General features: G+C 50.1%; 9 protein-coding genes across 9 annotated transcripts; 6 read left to right on the forward strand and 3 right to left on the reverse strand.

Moving 5' to 3' along the window:
* Positions 1–688: 688 nt before the first annotated feature.
* Positions 689–2,235, forward strand: MIND_00340900 (uncharacterized protein; the record flags this gene model as incomplete). Its single annotated transcript, XM_037360259.1, has 5 exons — positions 689–737; positions 784–1,209; positions 1,258–1,314; positions 1,366–1,544; positions 1,603–2,235. 5 exons carry the CDS (start codon positions 689–691, stop codon positions 2,233–2,235), a joined length of 1,344 nt encoding a protein of 447 aa, XP_037223144.1.
* A 3,407-nt stretch (positions 2,236–5,642) lies between these two features.
* Positions 5,643–6,885, forward strand: MIND_00341100 (uncharacterized protein; the record flags this gene model as incomplete). Its single annotated transcript, XM_037360260.1, has 9 exons — positions 5,643–5,741; positions 5,789–5,806; positions 5,855–5,971; positions 6,019–6,251; positions 6,302–6,364; positions 6,412–6,453; positions 6,502–6,518; positions 6,567–6,656; positions 6,707–6,885. The coding sequence occupies 9 exons, from the start codon at positions 5,643–5,645 to the stop codon at positions 6,883–6,885; spliced, it is 858 nt and encodes a 285-aa protein (XP_037223145.1).
* A 110-nt stretch (positions 6,886–6,995) lies between these two features.
* MIND_00341200 (Lon protease-like protein) lies at positions 6,996–10,095 on the forward strand (the record flags this gene model as incomplete). Its single annotated transcript, XM_037360261.1, has 10 exons — positions 6,996–7,575; positions 7,628–8,019; positions 8,064–8,383; positions 8,430–8,654; positions 8,683–8,779; positions 8,830–9,396; positions 9,446–9,622; positions 9,673–9,738; positions 9,786–9,833; positions 9,880–10,095. The coding sequence occupies 10 exons, from the start codon at positions 6,996–6,998 to the stop codon at positions 10,093–10,095; spliced, it is 2,688 nt and encodes an 895-aa protein (XP_037223146.1).
* Positions 10,096–10,327: 232 nt separating this feature from the next.
* MIND_00341300 (Mitochondrial fission 1 protein) lies at positions 10,328–10,996 on the reverse strand (the record flags this gene model as incomplete). The annotated part of the gene is made up of 4 exons (XM_037360262.1): positions 10,328–10,419; positions 10,475–10,552; positions 10,606–10,888; positions 10,934–10,996. The coding sequence occupies 4 exons, from the start codon at positions 10,994–10,996 to the stop codon at positions 10,328–10,330; spliced, it is 516 nt and encodes a 171-aa protein (XP_037223147.1).
* A 678-nt stretch (positions 10,997–11,674) lies between these two features.
* On the forward strand, positions 11,675–12,992 carry MIND_00341400 (U2 snRNP auxiliary factor large subunit; the record flags this gene model as incomplete). The annotated part of the gene is made up of 3 exons (XM_037360263.1): positions 11,675–11,989; positions 12,045–12,326; positions 12,378–12,992. 3 exons carry the CDS (start codon positions 11,675–11,677, stop codon positions 12,990–12,992), a joined length of 1,212 nt encoding a protein of 403 aa, XP_037223148.1.
* A 2,441-nt stretch (positions 12,993–15,433) lies between these two features.
* Positions 15,434–16,028, reverse strand: MIND_00341600 (uncharacterized protein; the record flags this gene model as incomplete). Its single annotated transcript, XM_037360264.1, has 3 exons — positions 15,434–15,529; positions 15,576–15,638; positions 15,699–16,028. 3 exons carry the CDS (start codon positions 16,026–16,028, stop codon positions 15,434–15,436), a joined length of 489 nt encoding a protein of 162 aa, XP_037223149.1.
* Positions 16,029–16,171: 143 nt separating this feature from the next.
* On the forward strand, positions 16,172–19,096 carry MIND_00341700 (Coatomer protein; the record flags this gene model as incomplete). Its single annotated transcript, XM_037360265.1, has 10 exons — positions 16,172–16,216; positions 16,260–16,643; positions 16,697–17,182; positions 17,241–17,762; positions 17,811–17,977; positions 18,027–18,134; positions 18,184–18,392; positions 18,439–18,720; positions 18,773–18,905; positions 18,961–19,096. The coding sequence occupies exons 1-10, from the start codon at positions 16,199–16,201 to the stop codon at positions 19,094–19,096; spliced, it is 2,445 nt and encodes an 814-aa protein (XP_037223150.1). The 5' UTR covers positions 16,172–16,198.
* Positions 19,097–19,577: 481 nt separating this feature from the next.
* On the forward strand, positions 19,578–21,668 carry MIND_00341800 (Coatomer protein; the record flags this gene model as incomplete). Its single annotated transcript, XM_037360266.1, has 8 exons — positions 19,578–19,694; positions 19,743–20,589; positions 20,639–20,731; positions 20,780–20,832; positions 20,879–21,031; positions 21,085–21,190; positions 21,239–21,255; positions 21,303–21,668. The coding sequence occupies 8 exons, from the start codon at positions 19,578–19,580 to the stop codon at positions 21,666–21,668; spliced, it is 1,752 nt and encodes a 583-aa protein (XP_037223151.1).
* Positions 21,669–21,783: 115 nt separating this feature from the next.
* On the reverse strand, positions 21,784–22,290 carry MIND_00341900 (V-type proton ATPase subunit G; the record flags this gene model as incomplete). The annotated part of the gene is made up of 4 exons (XM_037360267.1): positions 21,784–21,957; positions 22,011–22,111; positions 22,159–22,240; positions 22,288–22,290. The coding sequence occupies 4 exons, from the start codon at positions 22,288–22,290 to the stop codon at positions 21,784–21,786; spliced, it is 360 nt and encodes a 119-aa protein (XP_037223152.1).
* Positions 22,291–22,350: the final 60 nt, after the last annotated feature.

Consider the following 22,350-nt stretch of genomic DNA (forward strand, 5'->3'; position numbering starts at 1 on the left):
TTTCCCCCCATCCACGTTTTCTCTTACTTGACTGGCAGGCCTTTGATTTGGAGGGCAAGAACTCACAAGCTGCTGCTGCCGTGGCTTCGCCGATCAAGACTTTGCAGCCTGATAACCTTATTAAAAGGACGAATACATTCGTCAACATCGTTTCAAAGGCATTGAACCAACGTGCTGAACCTACACACATCAAAGCCAGGAATGAGGCGGAACAAGCAGACCACACGTATCGAGTAGCCATGCGTAAATTGGATAGGCAGCGCTTGGGACTCGAGGAACGTATTGAAGACACACTCAAGACGTTGCAGCGCTGGGAAATGGAAAGACTGAGAGCGGTAAAAACGGGTCAGTAACCTTTCAATTCGTCTGTGAATCACGTGCTCATCTGCTCTAGTTCTTCTCCAATATCACGGGACCGTGTCGAACCTTCCCAAGAGTCTTGACTCGTCAAATGAACGCTCTGGCACTCTGATCGCTGCGTACCTTCCTGAGTCCGATTTGAATGCCCTGATCGAACGGTATCGCACTGGGCCTTTCCGACCTGAGGCGCAAGTTTATGAATCTGTGTCGCATGTTGAGACGGACGTGACTTTTTGGTATTGACCTACGGCGGTGGGCTGAAGGCGGGTGGGATACTGTGTCTTCTGGAGAAGCTCGCAAGGACCAAGTTCCACCAGTTTTACCAGCCATGCTCACCGCTGTTACCGAGTTATACACCCGCCTGCCAAGTGATGTCGGTTCGTAAGTTCCTCTGATATTTGATCCCCTCTGAGGATGGTTTAGAAAAGCGCAAAGCCTGGATTTACGAGGTGCCTCTTCCTGCTGTTCATCACCTTCGTGAGGCCCTCAATGCCGTGCCTTTGGACGACCCCGTTCCGCAAGAGATCTTTGCCAAGTATGATGCTGCTGTCATTGCTGCCACGATTAAGCTATGGTTGCTTGAGCTCGACCCACCAGTAGCATTATGGGAAGGATGGGATGAAATTAGAAAGCTATATCCAGCGGTTGGAGCTGCGGCGAAGTCCGAGAATACCGAAACAGAGACTCAACGCGTTTCTGACCTTGGTCTGGCCCTCCTACGACTACCCAAGGTCCATCTTTTTGTGCTGGATGCTATCATCAGTCATTTGCGCAATCTCATCGACACCACTACGGCTGAGGAGACAGAAGAGGTTTACATCACTAAATTGGCCCTTTCTATTGGACGCAGTGAGTCTATCTAGCTATCAAGTTTCACCGAGGTCTAACTTCTTCCAGCTCTTATCAGGCCCAAATTTGAATCTGAGCTCTCCATTCAAGACCGCCATCCGACTTGTACGTGCGCTTTCGCCTACTCGCTACTCATCGCTGATCTAAATTTCACAGTAATGTTTATTGACTTGCTTAAGAACCCGACGATGATCCGCGATACTATCTCCAAGAAGAAAAGGGAGTCGGAGCGCAAGGTTCCCTTGCGAAAGCGGACGGCTCCCATTGATATGCGGCTTAGTCGAAGCAGAATTTCCGTTGGGGCCGATACAAAGCAACTCTTGGCTGCTCAACAAGTTGCTCAAAACCCATCGCTGCACCGCTCTTCGAAATCGGTTGAATTTGTTCCTCCAGTCCCGCCTGTACCGCCACCTCTTGTGGCCAAACCCCCCGCCTCCGCCACCTCCTCCTATCCTCGCACCTACTCCATTTGTTGCCCCCCCTCCCCCGCCTGTGATCGCGCCAACTCCGTTTGTGCCGCCACCGCCACCACCTGCTTTACCCACCGTGACAGATCGCCCCGTTTTCAAGGAACCACCGCCTGAAACTGATGACGATGACCTTCCACCAAGGCCATCGTTCAAAGAGCCTCGTCCATCTTCGCCAGATGCGACTCCACCCAGACCCAAGTTTGTAGACCCTCCCGCCGAACCAATGTCGCCCACGAGAGGTGTTGCTTCTCCCCGCAGCGGATCACCCGCTATCGAGGACCAAAACAAAACCTCACTCTCTCGCTCATCATCTGGCCAGGCTGTCAGGGGGCCCCGTGGTGCGCGCGGGCCTCGCCCCCCGAGCAGTGGAAGCGTTTCAAGCATTGTTTCCAATCTAAACCGCAAGAATTCGATTGGCTCTTCACCGACCAGTCCCAACTATAAACGCAACTCTGGTAGCCCCGGAAGGCCTTCCAGTGTTCTTGGCCGGTCTGCCGCATTCTCAACACGTACGATGGAGTCGGACGCTGAAGACAACCTCGTGGATAAGAAGTAGTAGCTAAACTATTGACTAAAAACATTGCGGTATCCTACTCGTTTCGTATGTTGATATGTTCTTTATGATAGGCTCTCTACGTCGTTTTCACAAGACAAACCTGGATGACTTGCATGTCCACAAGCAGCGCAAATCTTCATTCGACAGTCGGGACATGTCAGAACTATTCCAAACCTTCCTAGACGGAAAGCCATGTCGCAGCCCGCTGGGCAAAACCGCATGTCCGGTAGAGAACGCACATGAGCAAGAAATGAAGAGCGATATATCATTTCTTGGTTGCTTTCCGGGAGACGCGAGAGCACGAACGATGGCGGTATTAGAGCTGAGCAATCTACACAGCAAGTTTCAGAAACTCCGACTGCCGCAGAGCTGAAGACCTGCTTGAAACAACTGGAACAATACCCATGAGAGCACGAAAGCTCAATCAGATCAGTCCGGTTAGTAGAGCTGCAAACACAGCATCTGGGATTGACAGAGTTCTGGGTTTGTCTGCTGACAGCTGACTCTAGGACAAGAAGACGCTCTTGCACTTGGGTCTTCAAAACGTCGTCCCCGAATATGGTCAGTGCCTTGCATGAAATGTTGAGCATGACCTTCAAAGGACTGCCTTCCTCCTGGCCGGTCAGTCGAGCGAGCCCTGTCGTCATCGCGGCGGACAACTGACTATCACTCAGAGGTAGTGTATGGGTCTGTGTGTCGACCTTTTGCAACAAACGTTCAATCTGTGCTGCCGCCTTTTCCCTGTCTCCCCAAAGACGCAGCACCCGGAACCGTTCATCTTTTCGAATGTGGAACATGTTGGATGCTTTGTTGTTGATGTGCTGAATCGTGGAGTCGCTAGTCGGGAGGTCAAAATAGCCGTGCCAACGAGCCAACTCGGAGCCGAAAATGAGGGCCTGGGCAGCTTTAGCAGCAAGTTTGAGGTTGTCGGCTCGACGACCATATATGTGGAGAGCCCGCGAGTATTGTGATTCCGCCCACTGAATGGTGCACGATTTTGTGGATGACGTAATCAACTCGTCCAACTCGGAACGAAACACTTCCGCGGGGAGGGAAGTGCAGGGATACTTAAAATGCACAATATCTTGAATAGAAATCTCGCCGTTTCCCAAGAAATCGTGCTTCTTCCCTATCAGCGCTAAAGTCGCTGCAGATGCAGCAGCATTGTCAGAGAACTCGACAAATGCAGTGACTTGATGGTCGGTTGGTTCATATGGTAGAACATCGAAGGACTCAACGTTCCCAAACTGTCGGAGTAGTTCGAGAACGAGATCATGTCGCGCTTCCTTGTAATTGGCATAAAGATGTGCGATCAAGCTGACTTTTTGTCCACCACAAAAATCTCGCAGTTCGTCTTCATTGGTGTCAAGTGGTAGCCGCTTGATGAAAATCGGGAATCGATCCTTGGTGCTGGAGCGTTGGTACTCGGCAGAGATCGTATGACCACGAAATGTAGCGCCATTGAGACGCGCGCTCTCCGATTTTGAGTGGGCGACAGTGGAGTAAAATACCCAGGCGGAAACGTTGGGAGTATCCCAAATGAGTTTTAATTGGGCTGGAGTGAGATTCGCGCTGCCGCAAAGAGAATCTTTGCAGTCTAGCTTTACGTTGAGGTTTTGTCCTGAGACAGGAAAGCCATGGAGGTTGTATCTTGCTTTGTCTGCAGACGTAGTGTCTCGAAATTCGATGCGAGCACGAACCTGTCCACCGTGAAGTTGGAATGTCGGTTTGGATGGAGAACCATACGGCTCAACAAGATGGTCCAAATCAGCATGCTCGCCAGCGGGGTACCCAGAGATGAAAATCGCATTTGATTCAAAAGAGGTCGTGATACTGATAGGCTCAGCCTCATCCGAAATATCGACTTGACAGTTGAAAATCCTTCGCGGTCGAGGAGGGATGATGGCAGGAGGCAATAAGTCGTCTTCCGTTGGGGAGGGAGAGGTGGGAGAAGGAGGAGGGGGGGTGGCCTCTCGTTGAATCTGCTTTGGATTAGAGCCAGAGTAAGTCTGATAAATGTTCCACTTTCCTGTAGAGATTCGACAGGAGGCTGGTAAGGCCGGCCATCTTGATCAACATGTTTATATGGACATTGGTCATCCTTTGCACAGTAGCCCTGTCCGAAGTAGCGACATGTCCCTCTGGGCTTCGGGGGCGGCAAGTCCTCAGATGTTGGCCACGGCACACCCCACGACGAATCATCCATTGGCTGTTCATCTGTTCCTTGCCCGTCTCCGGTCCATTTTTCAACCGAGGCATCATTCACACTAGCACTTTCGCGCTGGTCTGTATCAGAAGTAGATGTCCCCCACGCATCGGTTGGCTGAGCTGAACCTGATGTAGGGTCCTTGGAAGGTGGGTCCCAGTCGACATTGGCGTCTACTATCCAATCGTTAACGCTTGCATCACTGTTGCCCCATCCAGCTGCATCAACTGCCCAACTTGCTTCCCCGATACCCCATCCAGGAGTTTCCGATTCCTGCGTTTCTTCGGCAACATCGTTGGTCACGTGTTGATCGGAGTCGTGGCTGAAGCGACAGCTCGATCCGTTCCGACAATTGCCTTGAGCATAGTAAAAACATGGTTTCACAGATGAGCGTGGATGGTTCATGTTAACAGCTCCAGAGCTTGCTAGCCACCCTGCGTTATCTGACAATGGGGGGGAGTTATGAGATGGAATGGGGGAGTAGATAGGCGATATTGCATTGTGGGAGTCTCCGCCTAAACAAGCATCAGTCGTAGGGAATACACACAATTTCAAGGCCAAACCTGTGGGTGTAATGGTTCCGTCCGGTGTTGGCTTTGTAGGAGAAGCGTCATGAATGAAAGGGCACACATCTCCGTTGCGACACGTCCCTTGAGCAAAATATTTGCACTTGATGAGAGATGTTTGCGCACCGCCATCTATTACCTATGAAGCAAATGCACCAAAACAGAAGAGGCTTACCATGTGCGTATGGGCAGTTGTCTCCATTGGCGCAGTTGCCTTTTTGGAAGAAAGCACAAGATGGTTGGACGGGGGCAAAGGCTTTCAACGAGAAATAGTGCGGAACATGAGACATCGCGCAAGATCTGCTATGTTGACAGCCACTATCGTTGCAGGCAGCGATCAGAGTTGGTCCATGACCAGCAGAAGAGATATAGGCAGGAAAGAACGCCATATTGCTCATGGTCAATGAATGGAGAACGATTTGCTAAGCCAAGTGACACGGTGCAAAGCAATGAGTTGTGAAAGAACGCGGTCAAAACGCGCTGCGAAGCGGCAACATTGAAGGAGAAGAATGTCTGTCAACACGCGCCGGGTCACGCCGCTGACCAAGATCACGGTCACGTCACGGCCTCGTTGAACGCGTTCGGTGGTTCGCTTTGGAACGACGTTCCTCTTGCGATAGAGGACTCTCGTCGTCATGGCCAGTCCAACCCGTCCTCCGATTGCTCCGCCTATAGGCACCCTTGTTCCAACAGTGACACCATTGCCCGCTGCGTTACAACCTTCTGGGGAGCAGGTGAGTTGTGCCAATGCTGCGCTGCTGACTTTATTTATGACCACAAGATCGTTGTTTTATATGTCGTGTGTACCAGCCACTGTCCAGCTGGTCGATGAACCCACAAATGACAGATCATCGCATTCGCCGTTGTCATTTTCGGCTTTTGGAACGTTCCTGGCGTTAGGAACTGCATAAATCCTCTGAAACTCTTCACCATCGGATGGCATGAACTTTGCCATATCGCCGCAGTTAGTACCTTCCCACCTGGGTTAGAGGTCACACCGATTAAACTCAGGCAATATTATCTGGGGGGCGAATATTGAAAATAACAATAGACCCTCATGTCGGCGGCGCGACCATCGTGGAAGGTGGTCGACCAGGGTTGATCCTTTCCTCAGGATACATTGGCTCCACCCTTCTCGGAGCCCTCTTCACACTAGCAGGCTGGGACACGCTGGTCGCCAAAGTCATGAGCTTTGTTCTGGCAATCGGCCTAGTCATGCCCCTTGTGCTCGTACGTGATAAACTGTAGGTCCAACTAAACATTCAGTTAAATCATCTGACCGCTTCCTTGCCAGTACGATACTACTAACAGCCGTGTATGAGGCGCTGCTCATCGCGTTCTGGTTTGTAGACCATGGGTGCGCCCTATTCTACCCTATCTAACCCCCATTCTGATCAACTCTAGCGGTGCCTTGCGGTGGTATTGCCTATTCATTGGAGTGATGAAGTGCGGTTCCATTCGTCCGCAAACATTCCAATGACTAATTGTTTAAAGCATCCTCTTCGTGATATGTAGGGTCAACTCGACTTGTTATCTTGACGACTGATTTTCTTTGGCAGGGGACGTAGCTGACGACAGATTCTTTCACAAGACAAACGATTCGGACGCCACACAGTTCGCGTTACTATTTCCAACAACGAGAGCACACCGTATATTAGTCCCAATTGATTGTGTCGCAAGACAACTAACCTGTCTCTAGACTGGGCCGCATTCTGGATCATATTCCAGCTTGGAGTCCTTGCCGCGTTTGCAGTGCTGGGAATAATGGTCTTCAAACTGTCTGACGAGGAGATGAAAGCACAAGCTGGTGAGATTTCGAGCACTACTTCATTATGCTTATATGAAATGGGCATTCCAGCTAGCTTTCTACCAACATAGGACTCTATCATTCGAGACTGTGCTGTATTTCTATATCGTACTTTTAATGCATGTGAAAAATGCGTTAGCCGAGTAGCTGTGACGTGTGTGTGACGCTCGTAGCTTTCTCCATGTCTAGCAGCAGCGCTAAGCTCCCCATCCTACCACTCCCTCATCCCACAGTCCTTCTTCCGGGTTCGCGCATCACGCTTACAGTTCCAGTAGAACTTGGCGAAGCGTTACTTACACTAATCGAGGCGGCTGATGCGCTTCCGGTTGTTGCTGCCGTCCCAGTTGCTTCAGACACCGATACAAACTCTTTGGCCGAACACGGCGTTGCAGCTAGAATTCTTCGACTTGTTCGTCCCCCGGGTCGCAACAGTCGCCAAAGCTACCTGCTCACACTCCATGGATTGACTCGAATCCGTCTTTCCGCCTCCTTCACACCTGATCCGGACAACTCCCTCGTACCATGTGAAGTACAATACCCACCCAATTCCAAAGACTCCCCTCCACGGAAAGTTGTCGACACATTCAAGCAGAGTGCCCACCGACTTCTCGATCGACTAGCCCAAGACTCGGGCCAACAGATCCGTAGGGACGGATATTCGAAAATCTCGGCGATGCTTGAAGATGTGACCGACGCACGAGCAGCCTGGATGGCCGATATTCTTGTTGGCACGGTCAACGCAAGTTTCGCTGACAAACTATGTAACAATCCACACACTCTCTTGATCCCTATTCAGAACTGACTAACATCTAGCTATTCTCTCGACCACCGACCCCGAAGCCCGCCTCGTAGTCGCGGCTGAAATATTTTCCAAGCTTGCATCCATCTCCGAGGTTACCTCCAAGATCGCAACACAAGTCGAGGAGTCTGTCTACAAACAACAGAAAGAGCACTTCCTCAGACAACAACTAGCCGCCATCCACAAGGAGCTCCAGTCACTGTCTGGACCCGGCAATCTTGTCAATGGCCAGAGCTCGGAACTCGACGACGACGAACAACATGAAGCGGACGACCTTGCTGATCTTAAACGCCGCATCGAAGCTATGGAGCCTGGTTCTGAAGAGCGGAAAATGGGAGTTCGGGAGTGGCGTAGGCTCAAACGCATTCCTCAGGGTTCCGTAGAGAATGGTGTTATCAGGTCTTACGTGCGTCCATGCATAGACTTCATTTCCCTTCTGACAACCTCCAGCTTGAGTGGTTAACCGCCATTCCATGGTCTAATTCTACCTCCGAAACTCCCCGTGCTATCACTGATCGGTCCTTCCTAACTGCTGCACGTGAGCAACTGGACGCTGATCATTTTGGGCTCGAAAAGATCAAGAAACGGCTTATCGAGTATCTCGCGGTGGTTCGCTTGAAAGAAATGAATGCTGAACGGGAAAGGCAAGCCGCCGCCGCCATTCTACCAAAGGTAGAGGAGAAGTCAAACGTGGATGATACCAAAGACAAGACCACGTCCCCACCAATCATCAGACCAACGCGCAAAAGCGTGAAAGGACCGATTCTCTTGTTTGTCTGCTCTCTTCCCGCAATAGCTATGACTAACAGCTGTTAGGTTCGTCGGACCCCCAGGAACTGGCAAGACATCTCTTGGCCAGTCGATCGCCAAAGCTCTCAACCGACCATTCCAACGAATTTCTTTGGGTGGTGTTCGTGATGAGGGAGAAATACGTGGTCACAGACGCACTTATGTGGCTAGTGGGCCTGGATTGATTGTTCAGGCTTTGCGCAAGGCTGGACGAAGCGATCCTGTATTCTTGCTGCACGTGACCCCTCACCTGTTATTCTACCATTCATGGGTTTTTCAGTGACGAAATCGACAAGATTGGAGGCAGCAACTTCCATGGGGACCCCTCAGCTGCTTTGCTCGAAGTTTTGGACCCTGAACAAAACCATACTTTCAACGTATTGTCCTCAATTTCTCGCGAGTATCTCTGGTATTGATTTGACCTCAGGATCATTATATCAATGTTCCTGTTGACCTGAGCCAGGTCCTGTTCATTTGTACGGCTAACTCACTCGAAACAATCAGCGGGCCTCTGCTAGATCGTTGTGAAGTCGTGCAGCTTTCTGGTTATACTTACGACGAGAAGATGCACATCGCACGACGTTTCTTACTACCCAAGCAACTCAAACAAAATGGCATGGACGCGGATCACGTCCAAATTGCTGAGCCAGCTCTGATGACTATTGCGACTCGTTACACCAGAGAGGCAGGTGTGCGGAGTTTAGAACGAGCCATCGGCGCCGTTACTCGCTACAAAGCCGTAGAGTGGGCCGAGCATATAGATGCGCAAGCTACCGGCTCACCCAAGCCTTATTCGCCTGTCGTCCAAGAAAGCGAATTGGAGGCCATTCTAGGGATTGCGCGGTGGGATGCTGAAGAGAGGGAGCGAGAAGAGAGACGTGGCGTAGTCTACGGCCTTGTTGTGATGGGACAAGGAGAAGGCGGAATCCTTCCGGTCGAGACCATCGCTGTTCCTGGCGCGGGCAGGCTGAAGCTGACTGGAAGCCTAGGAGAGGTCTATATTTTATTTTTATTTTGGGTAATCCGTTACTAACACCCTGTAGGTTATCAAAGAGAGTGGCGAAATTGCATTGAGCTGGGTTAAGACGCATGCCTACGACCTCTGCATCACCGAATCTCGCGCACAAGACCCATTAAAGGTGCCTGAGCTCATCGACATCCACCTTCATCTACCTGCCGGGGCCCAAAAGAAAGATGGACCAAGTGCAGGAATAGCAATGGTATCACTCTTCTATAGACTCAACTAGAGCTCGCTAACCGTAACTCATAGGCTTGCGCATTTGTCTCATTGCTCACTGGAGCGAGAGTTCCCGCCAACATTGCTATGACTGGAGAGGTACTTCCCATTCATCTCAACGTTGTCCTGTGTTGATTTCAGTGTAGATCACTCTGAGAGGGCGTGTAACGCCAGTTGGTGGAATCAAGGAAAAGGTTGGATAAATAAGCTGCTTTCTGCTTGATTGCTAATTTCTCTTAGGTATTGGGTGCGCATCGAGCGCAAATATCCAAAGTTATTCTGCCATGGGCAAATCGCAAAGACGTGGAGCATGATGTTGCTCCTGAAATTCAACGAGTCATGGAGTTTGTTTTTGTTCGAACTGTCAATGAGGCTCTCGAGGCCGCATTTGGTAAAGACACGCTTGGTTGGCGGAATGGGATAAGTGGACCGCTCATGTTGGAGAGCAGGTTATGATACTGATCCACGAAATGGCCGTTGTTCTCTCTAACTTAGTGTTGTAGTGGTAATTCCTCGATGTACTCATGTTATCTAATTGTATTCTGGTGCTCTGTTCGGCATGATAGTGCTACAATGGTGGTGTTACTAGCTGGGTCTGGGAGTTGGGGAGTTGGATCATTTGCGTCATAACCGGAAAGCAGAAAAGGAAAACAAACAAGGACGGCGTTAGTGAATAGATATAGACAGCTCATTTACGGGTTGCTCGCCGTATGAGACCAGCCACAAGAAGTGTGCCAATTGCTGCAGCACCTCCGACCAAAGCCATGCCAATATAGCCTTCTGCGGTGAACAACCAGTCAGTATATCAAGTCAGGCAGAGCCACATAGAGCGAACCTCGAGCGACGCCCTTGTCGATTAATTGTCCCAAGCTGATTGCTTGCATATTCGTTGGTTCCTTGTCGAGGAGGAGAGCTGCGGGAGTCACTGAAAACCTGTCTCGGAGCCAACTGCGGAGTTAAACACACCATTGAACTTCTTCGCCTCTTCGAAATTGCCCATCTTGTAGTGTCCGAGTGCGAGATAGTATAGACATTCCCTTCGACGCGTTGGTTCAGCTCGATACAACTCTAGACAGATATCAATGGGGGGAAGTTGGTGGGCAAAGCAAACGAGACCTTGCAATAGCCGGACACCCTCTACTTGGTTCTGACGTATCGGTGCCTTTACGAGACCCCAGGCATAGTTGAACTTGGATTGGACCGTAACATAGCCTTGGGAGAGTTCTTTCTGATATTGGAGCCTCAGGACCTGACTCAAATAAGTCCAAGTATTGTCGTCGACTCCAACTCAAACCTCAAGCTCGTCGTAGGATAGCGACACCTCTGCGTCGGCAGCATACGGAAGGTCGGATGTCATTTGGAGGACTGCAAAAAGAAAGAGTTGTACGATAACGCGTGACTTACGTTTGACTTGTCTCTTGCCAGCATGGACGGTGAGTTTCCGTTTCTGTCATAATCCATTGCAGAGTCTCTCTTCTTGCATAAACGAGCACTCATGGTGCCTTTCTCGCACCATAACAGCTAGCTAGCTTTTTTTTTTCGCGACCTGGTCTCCGGAGGCTACGACTCATCGAGCGCTACAATTTATGTTGCTTTTTTTTTACAGACCGCTCCTACCGCTCCAGACACGATGACAGAGACAGCCACCGGGACAGGGACCGTGACCGTGACCGATATGGAGGGGGGAGGAGGACGTTATGGAGACGACAGAAGAGACCGACCTCGTCGTGACCATGATGACAGTCATTCCCGTCGACCTTTCCACAACAACGATGATGACAGACGGGGTCATCGTGGTGGAAGAGATGATGACCGTGGACGGGGCAGAGAAGAAAGTGGTGGCTTTAGAGGTGGTGACAGGCGGGGTGGTGGCAGTGGTGGTGGTGGTGGTGGTGGCAGACGGGGTGCAAAAGATGGTTTTGGGACACCAGAAAGGCGCTCTCCAACTCCTGAAGGCTGTCTTCCCTTATCCCAGCGACGAAGAAAAGCCTCTGGCTGGGATGTTTGTGCTCCTGGCTACGAGCAATACAGCGCCATGCAAGCAAAGCAAACCGGTCTCTTCAATCTTCCCGGCGCAAATAGAACTCAAATTCCTCCAATTCTTGGTATCGCTGGTTTACCCGCGCCCATGCCAGTTCAGAGCTTCGGTATGGGAATAGGCGGCAACCCCAACTTGTCGCGTCAATCACGCCGTCTCTATATTGGCAGCATAACTCCTGAAGTCACTGAGCAAAATTTAACCGATTTCTTCAATGCAAAGATGGAGGAAATGAACCTCAGCACCAGTGGAACTGGGAGTCCCGTGTTGGCAGTACAATGCAACTACGAAAAGAATTATGCGTTTGTCGAGGCAAATATTCACACTATCTCCATTTTTCCTACCTCATTTAATGCCCCCTCTCTAGTTCCGCAGCGCAGAAGACGCAACAGCTGCAATGGCTTTCGATGGAATCATTTTCATCAACGGTCCTCTCAAAATTCGTCGTCCCAAAGACTACGGCGGCGAATTTGGCTCCGTTCATGTTCCCGGTGTTGTGTCTACAAATGTGCCAGACACGATCAACAAAATCTTCGTTGGCGGTTTACCGTCATACCTTGACGAAGAGCAGGTGATGGAATTGCTCAAAAGTTTTGGAGAAATCAAAGCCTTCAATCTTGTGCGAGAGCCTGGAAATGGCACTTCCAAGGCCAGTTCGACCGTGTTCTGTGGCTTCACTGATGACTAACAGTACCCACAGGGCTACGCGTTCTTTGAATATGTTGACCCGGCAGCCACCGACATTGCTATTCAGGCCCTCAACGGCATGCAACTGGGCGATCGATTCCTTGTTATTCAGCGAGCTTCTGTTGGCGCGAAGCCTGGTATGCCTGGTATCCCTCCTGAAGCGTTCCCCGAAATTCCCCGTCCTATCATGCCTGCTGGCGAAACCTCGACTGGCGATGCGCGAATTCTCTTGTTGCTCAATATGGTCACACCTGAAGATCTTGTTGATGACGAGGAGTATGGCGACATTTACGAAGACGTCAAGCAGGAATGCCAAAACTTTGGCCCAGTCGAGGATGTCAGGATTCCCCGACCGGCTAAGAAAGAGAAAAAATGGGCGCCAGGCGAAGCACAAGTCAGCGCTCAAGACGCTCTTCGAGTGGATGAGGCAGCAGGAGTTGGACGGGTCTACGTTAAATACGACAAAGCAGACGATGCAACTCGGGCAATGAAGGGACTCGCTGGTCGCTCATTTGCTGGCCGTTCCATTATTGCCACTGTGCTTAGTGATGACAGCCAGACAACGCCTCCACTCCATGTTATCTTTGCGCCACAACCGGATGCTCCTCCACCGTTACCTATGTCCTAAGTACAGTTATGTAACTACAAAATGTACTCAATCCCCGCGTCCGTTCCTACGGTCGTCTTTGCGGCGTTCAATCTAGTCTGAATAGGTCCTAAATGCGAGCGACGAAAATTAGTGCTTACCCAAGCTGCTTTGCAGTCACTTTCGACAGTCAATATATACCATTTCCGTTGAATCGTTCATCACGCACCGGTAAGCCTCGAAATAGTCCATGCACTCATTGCGATCGTAGTTATTGAGGTCCATGCTTTTTTTGGTGGGTGAACATCAGCTGTTGGGGGGAAGATTTCCCAACTAACCATTTGAGACTTGCTTTCGCTGCTTCCGCACATGGACTAGTAAAAAAAATTAAGGCACAACCGGGCAACCCTTCGACTTGTAGACCCACTCTACAAACTTGGAGGGTTCCTGTCCTTTGAACTGCTCCTTGTAGTCTTTCGGCTCGACCTGTGACACGTCAACAATGCGTAGAATCTTGGTGCTGGAGCAATTACATTCTCTTGTGGAGGAGGAAGCTTGGAGGAAGAAGACATCATGTCAACCAACGGCAACCGCGCCGACTCCGGTTAGATCAAATGATCAGCGAAAAAAAAAAGTAGCCTTGGTCTCCTCTAGTCAAGGTGTAAGTTTATCTCTCCAGCCGTATGCCACGTTTTACGGCATTTGGCGGTATATAAAGTGGTGCTCATTCTGACATTGTCTTTCCCAGGTCGTTATGGACTCGACAGACCACAAAAAGCAATCCATCGAGGCAGAAGTCCCTGAGCTGCCATCTGAATCAGTCGAGGATTCGCCTTCTCCCCGACCTCCGATTGAATATACCTCCGTGGCTGCGTTCCTCACCAGCTCCGCCAGGCGATTCAGAAGTCTATGGACAAGACGGTTCACTCTCAGCCTTTTGGCTGGCCAAGTCGTGTCTATCTGCATTACCTGCACGAATGTGCTTTAGTTTTTTGCCCTTTGCCAGATCGTAACTAACAAGCGTCGCAGGTAACGACTACAGAACTAGTTCTCAGAAACTGGGCTCTGCCTACGACACAAAATTTGTTCTTGTCGGTTTTCTCAGTCATACCAGTATCGCCGCCTGAATGAGAGACAGATACTTCTCCCTGTTCATTGTCTACACCCCCTACACAATGTACCGCTGTAAGTCAAGCTGCTTTGTCTTGTCTCAATCCCCTCTGACTGATTATGAGACGGATTGGGTGGTTGGGCCCGGCTGGTTATGCGAGACGGTTGGAAATGTGACTTAAGTTTTATTATCTTATCGCATCTGACTCTCTCTCTCTCTCTAGATCTCATTCTCGCTGCCTGTGATGTGGAGGGCAACTTTATGGTGGTGAAGGTATGTTTTCTTTTTACGCCCACTGTGCCTTTTTAACGCTACTTGACTTTTTTGTAGGCTTATGAATATACTGACCTATTGTCCTGCATGCTTCTCGACGCGTATGAACCACTCTCCTTCATCGATTCACATCTGATCATTTTTTAGATGGGCAATTCCTGTGTGCATGTTTTTCTCATACCTTTATATGCGTCGGGGTTACCACTGGACGCAAATTTTGGTGCGGCGGCGGCCAGATCCTGTCCATTTTTGTCTTTGACCTGTTTTAGGGTGTTTTGATCTGCGTGGCTGGTTTAGGATTGCTCGTTGCCTCAGACGAGCTTACTAACAAGGGCTGGTCTCCTTCCGCTCGGGGCAAAGGAGACGCGTTCATGGTTGCTGGTGCTACCCTCTATGGCTTCAGTTTGTTTTCTGCTGCCATCATTTCCCCTAGTATTGACATGCAGAATAGCGAATGCGACGGAAGAGTTTTTCGTCCGCAAACGTCCTCTTTATGAGGTCGTTGGCCAACTGGGTTTCTTTGGCTTCTTAATATGTGGTGCCCAAGCAGCAGGACTTGAGCATGACGGTATGAAGACGGCAAATTGGAACGGTGCGACTGCTGGGCTGATTGTTGCCTATACTGCGGCCATGTTCATCCTTTACACTGTTGCTCCTCTGCTATACCGCATGGCTTCATCTGCATATTACAATCTCAGCCTGTTGTCGGCGGATTGGTATGGCCTCATTTTCGGTGTGTTCGGACTATACTCAGAGGCATCATCACTGACCAATGTCAATGTAGGATTGGGCCTCTACGTATGTCCGCTATTCGATCAGGACTCCCAGTCTGACGCTTCGAACAGCATTACGCCCCATACTGGCTTTATTTTGTGGCTTTTGCGCTTGTCCTCGTTGGCCTTGTCACTTACTTCTGGCACTCGACTCGTGCGTCAACCCCTGTTCTTTTTCATCCATCTCATCCTTTTGCAGCGGAGGAACAAGGGGAGTTGGACCCACAAGCCCCGACCTACATCAAGCAGAGGGGTGCAACAGGGGAAAGTGTTTAATGATACAAGCTAAGTTTATGCACTACAATTATAAGGGAAAGAGTGTGGAATTAGACGAAACGATGTGGATCCTTATGCTGTTCTTCAATCTGTTTCTCCAGTTGGCGTTGAACCCGCAGACGCTCTTCACGGTGCTCAGCAAGTTTCTATGAATACTAAGAAAGGAAACTCAAAGGTCTTGCTAGGACTTACACGTTTGAGAGCCTCCATCGTTGTCATGACTGAGTCAAGCGCGTCTTCCGACAACTTGGTCATCTAACCCCAATGATAATAAGATAATAAGATCAGCAAGCGCGAGAAGGGATGTAGACCCACCACATCTTCTGCCTGACGCCCAATCGCCTGCAACTTGGCTTTCTCTTCGTCAAATTGCCGCGCTCGATGTGCCTCTGGGTAACCCCACGGTGGTGACCGATTTGCTGGGTTCTGCATTGGTGGAAGAGTGTCGCGATTGGGTTGTGGTTCCACGGCTAGAGGAGGAACGGGTGGCCGAATACAACGACCAAAGTGGTGTTGATTGCTTGGATTGGCATGTTCTTTGCGATGAATCCACCAAGTAGCGGAGGCAGCGCCGATAACGAACCAAAGGAGGCGACTAGGGCCAGTGTGGAAGCGGGGGTGTGGATAAAAGAAACGGGGGTGCATTTGATTTGGTTTGGAACAACATCAGCCTTATAGTTTTATACTGAGGGTTTTCGGCTAGGACGCGTTCGCTCAGCCATCGGCGCCGGAAGAAAGGCCTTCCCTCGTCAGCGCTCGTAAGATGAAATGACGGAGGTCACATGTGTCACAATTTGCCGCTCGACCACGACACCATGCTTTTTGAAGTGAACGTATGTCCCCGTTGCCGATTTGACGCGTCCTCAATGTTTTCAGCGGAAACTGTTCAGTCGGTCAGAGAGGGTAAAGGGTGTTGACTTTCATCCCACCGAGCCTTGGCTTCTCGCTGGTCTTTACAACGGCACTGTCAATATCTACAACCACGAGACCGGTGCAATCGTCAAGACATTCGAGGTTTCGGAGGTCCCCGTTCGTTGCTGCAAGTTTATTGCGCGCAAAAACTGGTTCGTCGCTGGCTCCGACGACTTCCAACTTCGCGTTTTCAATTACAACACCCATGAAAAAGTTGCCTCATTCGAAGCACACCCCGACTACATCAGATGTCTCGCAGTACATCCTACCGCCCCCATCGTCATCACGGGTAGCGACGATATGACGTTGAAGGCTTGGGATTGGGATAAGGGCTGGAAAAACATTCAGGTACGTGTCCAATCGTGGCTGCAGATGGGCATGGTGCTTAATTTATGCTGCAGGTCTATGAAGGACACTCGCACTTCATCATGAACATATGCTTCAACCCCAAAGACTCCAACACCTTCGCCACCGCTTGTTTGGACCGCACGGTCAAAATGTGGAGTATCAGCTCATCCACTGCCAACTTCACCATGGATGCACACGAGAAGGGTGTCAACTCGGTCGACTTTTATACCGGGAGCGACAAACCTTACCTTGTCACAACCGGCGATGACAAAACTGTTAAGGTTTGGGACTATCTCAGCAAGAGTTGCGTCCAAACGATGGAGGGACACACCAACAACGTGTCTTTTGCTGTCTTTCACCCCAATCTCCCCTTGATCATCAGTGGTAGCGAGGATGGGACTGTGAAGATTTGGAACAGTGGGGCATATCGCATAGAAAACACACTAAGCTATGCACTGGAGCGCGCTTGGTGCATTGCCTTGCGGAAAGGTTCCAACGATGTGGCTTTTGGTTTCGATGAGGGTGTTGTTGTCATCAAGGTACGTTTGAAAGAATTTTTCTCAAGTTTTTTTTTCTCCGTGTTCTGACAAACCTTAGCTTGGCCGCGACGAACCTGCCTACAGCATGGATGCTTCTGGCAAGCTGATCTACACCCGCAACCAAGAAGTCCTTTCGGGCAATATCCAAACGATCGAAACTTCCGCGGCTGAGGCTGCTGACGGTTCTCGACTCCGTTTATCATGCAAAGAAATCGGTCACACAGAAATTTACGCCTCGTCAATTATCCACTCTCCGAACGGTCGATTCGTCACTGTTGTGGGGGACGGTGAATATATCACTTACACGGCGCTCGCCTGGAGAAATAAGTCATTTGGCAATGGCATGTCATTCGCCTGGGGACCGGATTCGAATACCTACGCCGTTCTAGAAAGCAAACTCAAGATCAAGGTCTACAAGAATTTCAAGGAGCGTGCGTACGGAGTGAAAGGAGGGGCTGGTTGGGCAGTTGACAGCTTGTATGGAGGACCAATTCTTGGCGCTTGTGGTGCTGGATTCATCGTGTTTTGGGACTGGGACACGGGCGAACTCGTCCGCCGGATTGAAGTAGACGCCAAGAGTGTACCACTTTCCACAACTTGCTCTGCTTCCGTTCTGATTTCCCCCTAGCTCTACTGGTCAGGCACAGGACAGCTGCTTGCGATTTGCGCCGAAGACTGCTTCTATATCCTGCGATTCCACCGCGAAGAATATGACAATGCCCTCACATCCGGTGAAACTATTTCTGAAGAAGGTGTTGAGATGTCCTTTGAGGTCGTCATAGATGTTTCCGATATGTAAGCAAGCACTCTCCGCTGGCTTAGAATGTCACTGACCGCTTTCCAGCGTCAAGACTGCTAAATGGATAGGCGACTGCTTCATCTACACGACCACTACCAACCGAGTGGCCTACTTTGTTGGTACTTCGTCTTATAGCATCAGTCCTTTTGATACGTGCGTTGTTTTCTGGCTCTTGAGGTGGAGAATATTCATTTCCATGCAGGCCACTATATTTGCTGGGTTATATGCCTGCCCACAGTCGTGTCTATCTGGCAGACAAAGATATGAACATTTACAGTTACGGTTTATCGTTAGCCATGGTCGAATACCAGACAGCGGTTATGCGACACGACATGGAAGCTGCCGCTGAGATTTTGCCAACACTTCCAAAAGATCAGCTCAACAAAGTTGCGCGTTTCTTAGAAGGCAGAGGTATGTGTTTAGCCTTGCTCAACGATGGTGATTAAATGCCTTGCAGGTCTGAAGGAGCTTGCTCTGACTATTTCAACGGATCCAGACCACAAGTTCGATCTGGCGCTCCAACTAGACGACCTCGATGTCGCCGTAGAAATAGCAAGGTCAGTTCCAGCGCTCGAGGCGGAACTCAAATGGAAGTCTCTCGGAGATCGTGCCTTGACGGCTTGGAGGTTTGACTTAGCGAGGGAATGCTTCGAGAAGGGGAACGATCTCAGCGCACTGATGCTCCTTTTGCTGTCGACCGGAGACAGAGAAGGACTAGCCGCGTTATCTTCGAAAGCAGGTTGGGCACTTTCCCCGCATTCAAATCGGTAACATTGACAACATAATCACAGTTGAGAAGGGGCAGAACAATCTTGCATTCACTAGTCTATTGCAATTGGGAGACGCCAACGCTTGTGTTGATCTGCTCATCAAGACACAACGGGCGCCGGAAGCCGCGCTGTTTGCTCGGACTTACGCTCCAGGGTTTGTGTCTACAATTATACCACATGGGTAGTTTGAAGCTGAAGCGTGTTTTCAGAGAGATCGGCAAGGCGGTTGATGCATGGCATTTTGAACTGGAGGCGAAGAAGCGGCCAAAGATTGCTGCGACGGTGGCACACCCCCAAAAGAACGGAGAGCTTTTTGAAGAGAGTGCCCTTGTCGATGTACAGTAGAAAGCTCTCAGAGTCTTAATTATACCACAGAAAAAAGTCACGGGCATCAAGCGAGTATAAAAGTGTGTGACAGCTGTGATGATGGCTCAACTCATTTCTTCGTCTTCAATTATTGTCCTTCTGCGTGTTTTCTCCTCGCAGAAGTCTACAGCAGGACGTAGAGCGACCAGGGTCTCAGCTGGAGCCGTCTTTACTAGTTTATAGAGCCGCTTCCTTACCAGAGGTTCCACATTAATATCATGACTTCGTGCCGATGCAAACTCTGTTTGAAAATTTAGGTGCAACGCGTGGTAAGCTTGCCATGTGGGTTTGCGTCACGATAGAAGCTGTTTTCGCCGCCGGAGAATACGGTGAAGAGGACCCACGGGCGTGAGCCGAAGGGAAGGAAGTCAGATGTTGGCGTTGAAAATTGATAGTACAACAAGACTGCACGGACTCTCTTAATCCGTCCCCCCACCTGCCGGCCGGGTTTCGGTCGCGAATGGATGGCTCTACTGCGTCCTTTTCCTTCAAGGCTGGTTACGAGCATACCTCCCAGCCAGAAGACGATCCAGCGGGTAGTAGTTCAAAAGGTCCAAAACGGAAGCGGCTGGCTAAGGTATGTGTGCTATCTTCCTGGTCCTTTTCATTTCTCTCAGTCGTTTAGGCTTGCTCTGCATGCCACAAATCGAAACGAAGATGCGACGGAAAGCTGCCATGCTCAAACTGCTTCTATGCATCCAAAGAATGTCTATACGTCGATGGAAACAGTCGTGCAAGTCTCTATTCTGACATTGGCAAGCAACAAGACGCGTCAAAGCCCACTCGCAATATTGTGTCACGTCCCAAGACCGACCAAAGCCCAAATCGAAAGCGAGTGAAACAAGAGGACAATCGAGTTATTCTCGACCATAGTCTCACTCGTGAACTAACAAGTCTGTTCTTCGCCCACTGCCACCCAGTCCGTGCTGTCTTCCATAAACCTACCTTTGCGATTTCCCTCGCCCATAATCGTGTCCCTTCGTTTCTGGTTTTTGCCATATGTGCTTTGGCTGCCCCGCTTTCCCGTCAGCCAAAGTTCCGATCTACTGGCCCCCCGCGTTTCTCGGGGAGACCATTTGCCCAAGAAGCCATATCCCAAATGTTTGACGGTTCTGGCCAGCTCATTTGTGATCTTAGCCTCTCAACTGCACAGGCCTTGTGTCTACTTATGGCTCATCACATTACTTCGAAAAGCGCTGCTGCTCCCCCAGACCCTCGTTATCGTGACCTGACGCTACATGTAATCCAAGCCATGGGAGTCTACAACATAGAGCCTGCCGTGGCCTCTGTTGATTCCTCCATTGAGCGAGAATGTGCGCGGCGCGTGTTTTGGGTTATGTATGCCATGGAACTCACTTGCTCCATCTGCCCTGGCACCCAGCGACCCGTGTCGCTCAGTGATTCTCAGCTTCGCCTCCGCCTGCCAGTCGACGAAACTAGTTTCGAGCTTGCTGTCCACTACCCTTCTCCAGGTAGGTCAGAGTGACATTCCCTGGTTCACGTGCTGATAAGAAAATGCAGAGTATCTTCATGTTCGCGTCCAATGTCTTTCTGAACTCGGCAACTTCGTTCGCATCTTGTCCCTCTACTCCCAAGCAGAGCTGATCCTCTCTCGTACTATTTCGCCTAAGTTTAGATGCTTCTGGCTCACCTGGAATCTAGGTTCTGACATGGACTCAAGTATCACAATGGCTGACCTGGAGAGACAGGCAGAGGTGGGTGCCCGTGTGATCGTGAAACTCTCATCCAATCTTCTCATAGGAATGGATGACCAATCTTCCTGAAGTGCTGCAATTCTCCGAATCGAATCTAGAGATCCAGCGGTCGATGTTTGAGACGGGTTCAAGCACTGGAGCCTGGTGTTTCTGCTTCATGCATGCTTGTTATATCGGACTCTCTTTGGCATTGCGTGCTGTTAGTTTTTTTTTCTAGTTGGTTGCTCACAGAATAACCAACGAATTTCTTAGGGGAAGAACAACATCCCATCACAGTCTGTGCAACCTCACTGGGCCACCTCACGATTGAATCTTATCATGCAACTTCTAGGCGAGAAAGCAAGGAACAGCATGCTGAGTGAGTTGAATCTGTCTTTATGAAGAATGCTCAAGTTTCGGATCCAAGTGGGTACGATCATCGGCGTGAGGCAGCATCCCCTGCACTTGTCAGCCAATTGATTCTCGTTCAGATACAGATTAAATATTGTAACCGGGACGACGCTCAGATACGAAGCTGGTGCAGTGACTATGAAGAAGCCTGTGGCCTGCGAATACTTGACATCGTTTCTCCACTTGCTGGAGGCGGCGGGGCTCCTGGGGCAAGACGATCTCTCGAGGGATTACAGCTACGCAACAGTTGGCCAAGCTCCTCACCAGGCCCGTCATCGGGTCCAGAGAGACATGAACGACCAGGAGAAACCCTTCCCTCACTTAAATCCAGCGGACTCCTTGATTCATGGAATCCGGGAAATGTCGCACTGCGCCCAGAAAAAGCCTCGCCTTTGAACATGCCAGTTGGTTTACAATGGCTGGCCGACGAAACGCGCACTGGATAACACACCCTCGACCTAATTATATTCAATTTAGTGGCGACTATCGCCTTGTCCATAGTGTAGCATTGCTAGTCTCTGTAAATTACAACACCTTTAATTAACTGTAATTGGTCCATGCTTATGATTGAGCCCGGAGGTTGCGGTGCAGTTCAGGCTCAACCAAGACTACTCGGTCAAGTAACTTCTTCACAACATTGTCCTTGTTCTTGGTATAAGAGTCCGTGATAGCCTTTAGAGATGACTCTGTCTCTTTATCAACCGCATTCTGTGCATTTGACGTCGTGCCGGCATGCTATGGTCTCTCGATGAGCATTGGCAACCACGACGAGGAAAATTGATCCGCACAGATGCCTCGAAAGCCTTGAATTCATCTTCCTTCGCCTTCTTATATTCGTCTATTTCTTTGGAGGCCTCAGAGCGAGCATCCTTCAGTTTCTGAACACGATCTAGTATGGAAATGAGTGAGTAACCAGGCCATATTGAGGGGTCGTACATTGGCGAGCTTGCTGGACAATCTTTGCGGCTTCTTTCTCAGCTTCGAGGAGAGTTTGGATGCCTTGGGATTGTTGGGCGGACTGAAATAACTGAGAATAGCCTTGCTTGAAGAGTCGCAGCGGATTACCATTTGTGGATGTGGAGGAACAGGCGAGCCCTTGCGTGACACGCTCGGTGTCACAATAATTTT

The sequence above is a fragment of the Mycena indigotica genome (genome assembly GCF_014461135.1).
Source record: "Mycena indigotica strain 171206Taipei chromosome Unknown Mind.scaff0003, whole genome shotgun sequence".
Taxonomy (NCBI): Eukaryota; Fungi; Basidiomycota; class Agaricomycetes; order Agaricales; family Mycenaceae; genus Mycena; species Mycena indigotica.